The following is a 3,701-nucleotide window of genomic DNA, read 5'->3' as shown; positions in this document are numbered from 1 at the left end:
TTTTTTTTTATTTTGTCAATATACAATGTAGCTAGTTATTGTGTCCCATCACCAAAACCTCCCTCCCTCCTCCCTCTCCCCCCTTCCACCCAGATGTGTCCCCTCCATTTTCTTGTTGTAAGAGCTTTAGCTCCCTCCAATAAGTGAAAACATGTGGTATTTCTTTTTCACTGCCTGACTCGTTTCACTTAATATTATTTCCCTCCAATAAGTGAAAACATGTGGTATTTCTTTTTCACTGCCTGACTCGTTTCACTTAATATTATTTCCCTCCAATAAGTGAAAACATGTGGTATTTCTTTTTCACTGCCTGACTCGTTTCACTTAATATTATTCTTTCAAGGTCCATCCATGTTGTTGCAAATGGGAGTATTTTCTTTCTTTTTTTTTTCTTTTCTTCAGATGTGAGACCTTGGCAAGTGCCTTCACCTCCCTGGGACTCAGTGTTCTCTTCTTCAAAATTAGAGACTTGTGCTATTTGGTCTCTAAGATCTGATATTACTATGATTCTTTGACTTAAAATATGAAAATATATATCATATATTTTCCCCACATGGGACAGTCAGGATTGCCGTGGAAGACATATGACTACCACCTGCAGTATCTGAACATAATAAAATATGTAGATAACACAGATCCAGAGACTATCTCATTGGAAGGGACATTATAGATCATTCCTATACACCGCAACACTGAAGCTAATTTGAAATGTGGCATCTCAAAGAAATTTTGTATTTCCTGCAATCTCCTCCATTGCTGCTAGATGGCAGTAAAGGAGCATGTCAGACAGTCACTTTTGTAGGGTGATCAGATGTCCTGGTTTACCAAGGCAGTTTAGGCTTGATGTCCTGGCATAGTTATTAATAATAGCCCCCATTTTCACACACAAAAGTGCCCCAGTTTGGACAATGAACTACATGGTCATTCTAGACCATGAAACAATAACGATATTAAAAGTAAATTATTTATTAATATTGCAATTCCTTGATTTCTTTTTCTCTGTTTAATGAAATAAACTTTAAAAATTATAGAAGAAATAAACATGAAGCTAGTACCATCTTCTGCTTTTGCCATTTCACTATGTAAATATATCCCAGCCATACTTACAGTTTGCATTAGCGACACTGTTAAGCCTCAACTTGCAAACTCATCTTAGTCCCTCTGTCACTCTCTGCCTGGCCCCCACTGCCTCTCCATGTATTCCAATGTTTCCCAATTCCTACCTGCTAATAAATCTACCAGATCTCTTTTCTCTGGGAAGAAAATGTCACATCAACCTTCCCTTATTCATTTATTAATACATAAATGTCACCATATGTCAGTGATAATGGGGTAAGACAAGACATAAAAAGCAAAACGAGAGGAAAGGAGTCATTATACCTTTATCGACCATCCAGGAAAAAACAGCTTCTTCTCCTGTCTAGTCTCCCACCCGTCCTGCTAACACTGTCACTGGCTATAAAAACACTTCATATTGGTTCAGCAGGCTGGAGTTGACTGAGTGGTTATGGGTTCATTTAGGGTCTGTTCCCAGGTCCTCCGATGGTCTGAGTTCCTGCTCTTCCTGGAGATGCTGAGAGTCTCATAGCAAACCCAGCTCACTCCCTTTCTCTCTGTCTGTCTGCCAATGCCCGTCATTTGTACCAAATTTTCTTTCTGTTTCTTTTATTTGGTCCTTTTCCGACTTGTGCCTTCTTCTTCATCTCTCAAAATCTCTATCAATGATGCTCCCTCAATGAAGGCTCCTTTACTTGGCTACCTTGAAAGTCCTCAGAGTGACAGCAACTTCGTCAGTTTCACCTGGGCATGTTTTACTTCTGTCATTTTCCTACTTTGATGAAATTTTGCATAATAAAAATGTCCCTCCAAGAGGGATAATATATAACAAGATTGGATATCTTCCAACTCATGACTTGACAACATGACTCTGACATATATAATCTTTCATCAAACACGATTAAGGTTATAAACCCCAGACCCCTGGGAAGCCTGGGATGTGATGAACAGGCAGGAAGCATGGACCAGAAAGGGTGTCTTCCTGGAGGCCTGTGTTCTGGCAACAATTCCAACGTCTTTTGGTGCACCTTTCCTGCTCCCTTCCCTGGATAGTGCAGTGACATTGTAGCACCTCACAGTGTAATGCCTCCTGTGTGACAGTCCCAAGAGAACTACCTTGGCCCGGCCTCTACTGCTTCTTCCTGACCTCATGCTGAGCAGGGAAAAGACCCGGCAGTGGACCCATTCTTTCCAGATATTTCAATGGGAGCAGGGCTTGGGGCCAAAATCTGTGGTGTAAGACTTTAAAACACAAGTGCTGTACTTCAGACTCTAAAGAGAGCAGCTATGGTAAATCCCTTGTGTGAAAACACACACACACACACACACACACACGCACACAATGACGATCTATTTCATGGATTATCTTAGACACTTCATATATACATATACATATATATGTATGTGTGTGTGTGTGTATGTATATATGTATACATATGATTTCATGGATTATCTTAGACACTTCATATATACATATACATATATATGTATGTGTGTGTGTATGTATATATGTATACATATGTGTGTGTATGTGTGTGAGGGTACTCAGAAAGTTTGTGGAAAATAGAATTAAAAAGTACAAATCTTTCTGTGACCTTTTTGAAATACCCTCATATATATCTTTTCAATAAGAGAATTTAATTTTATGACTTGAAATATCTTTATATAAATACGTTCATAAATGAGAAAAACACATATTTTGTCATGCCATGGGTCCTATTTTGTGAGCAGTGACAGGACTAGAATCAGGGTGAGGCCAGGGTGACCGTGGTTCCTGTGTTTCTGGCGCAAGTGAGAAGCTCCTGAAGAGGGACAGCGTCAGTGGGTCTCAGCGTGGGCAGGCCTGTCTCAGACAGTCTGTTTTAGACGACACAGTGCCAGGGCCTGGGCCCTCCCCTTCCCTAACAGGAAGCTGATTCCAGACCCTGGAGACACTTCATTTTGGCCCTGCCCCTGCCATGGTCACCGGGCTCTTCTGCTCTGTGGCATTCTGTCTCTTGGGAGTAGGTGAGTCCTGGCCACCTGTGGAACACCTTGGCTTTGCTGATCCCCGACACTGAGTCTCTGTTCTGAGCTCTGCCTGCAGCTTCTGCTCATCCCCCACAGGCTCCATGGATCCTGAAGTCACCCAGACCCCGTGCCACCTGATCACAGGCACAGGACAGGACATGATCCTGAGATGTAATCCTTTCACCGACCATGATAGCCTGTTCTGGTTCAAACAAAATTCAGACCAGGGTTTACAGATGCTATTTAACTATCATTACAATAAGAAGAGTGAACAAGGAACCTCTACCACCAATCGTTTCATGGTGGATCTTTCAGTCCCCTCTCAATTTAACCTGCGTATCCAGCTCTGTGAACCTGAGGACTCAGCTCTGTATTTCTGTGCCAGCCGCAAGGTCACAGCGCTACAGAGCCATCTCTTCCCTGTGCACAAACTTCACACCCTCACACAGGAAACAGTGGGAGAGGCTCAGCTGCCTGCAGGCAGATTTCTCATCCTCTGCCTTATTCAGGACCTCCTTAATGAAGAATGTGCTTTTCTCTCTCACCGAATACAGTGAGTAAAACCACCATTCCTTCCAAGAACTGGTGCTTTGAAATTCAAATGAATAGTTTTACTCACACAAATTACTCCAGAG

The 3,701-nt window shown here is 42.0% G+C and overlaps 1 gene segment (V, D, J or C); it reads left to right on the top strand.

Annotated features, from left to right (window-relative positions):
• Nucleotides 1–3,167: 3,167 nt before the first annotated feature.
• Nucleotides 3,168–3,623, top strand: LOC103587325. The segment is given in 1 exon segment: nt 3,168–3,623. A coding segment is annotated over 1 exon segment (456 nt).
• The last annotated feature ends 78 nt before the right edge of the window (nt 3,624–3,701 follow it).

The sequence above is a fragment of the Galeopterus variegatus genome, unplaced genomic scaffold, assembly GCF_000696425.1.
Source record: "Galeopterus variegatus unplaced genomic scaffold, G_variegatus-3.0.2 Scaffold443, whole genome shotgun sequence".
In the NCBI taxonomy this organism is placed as follows: Eukaryota; Metazoa; Chordata; class Mammalia; order Dermoptera; family Cynocephalidae; genus Galeopterus; species Galeopterus variegatus.
This window is presented reverse-complemented; position numbering and strand designations above follow the sequence as displayed.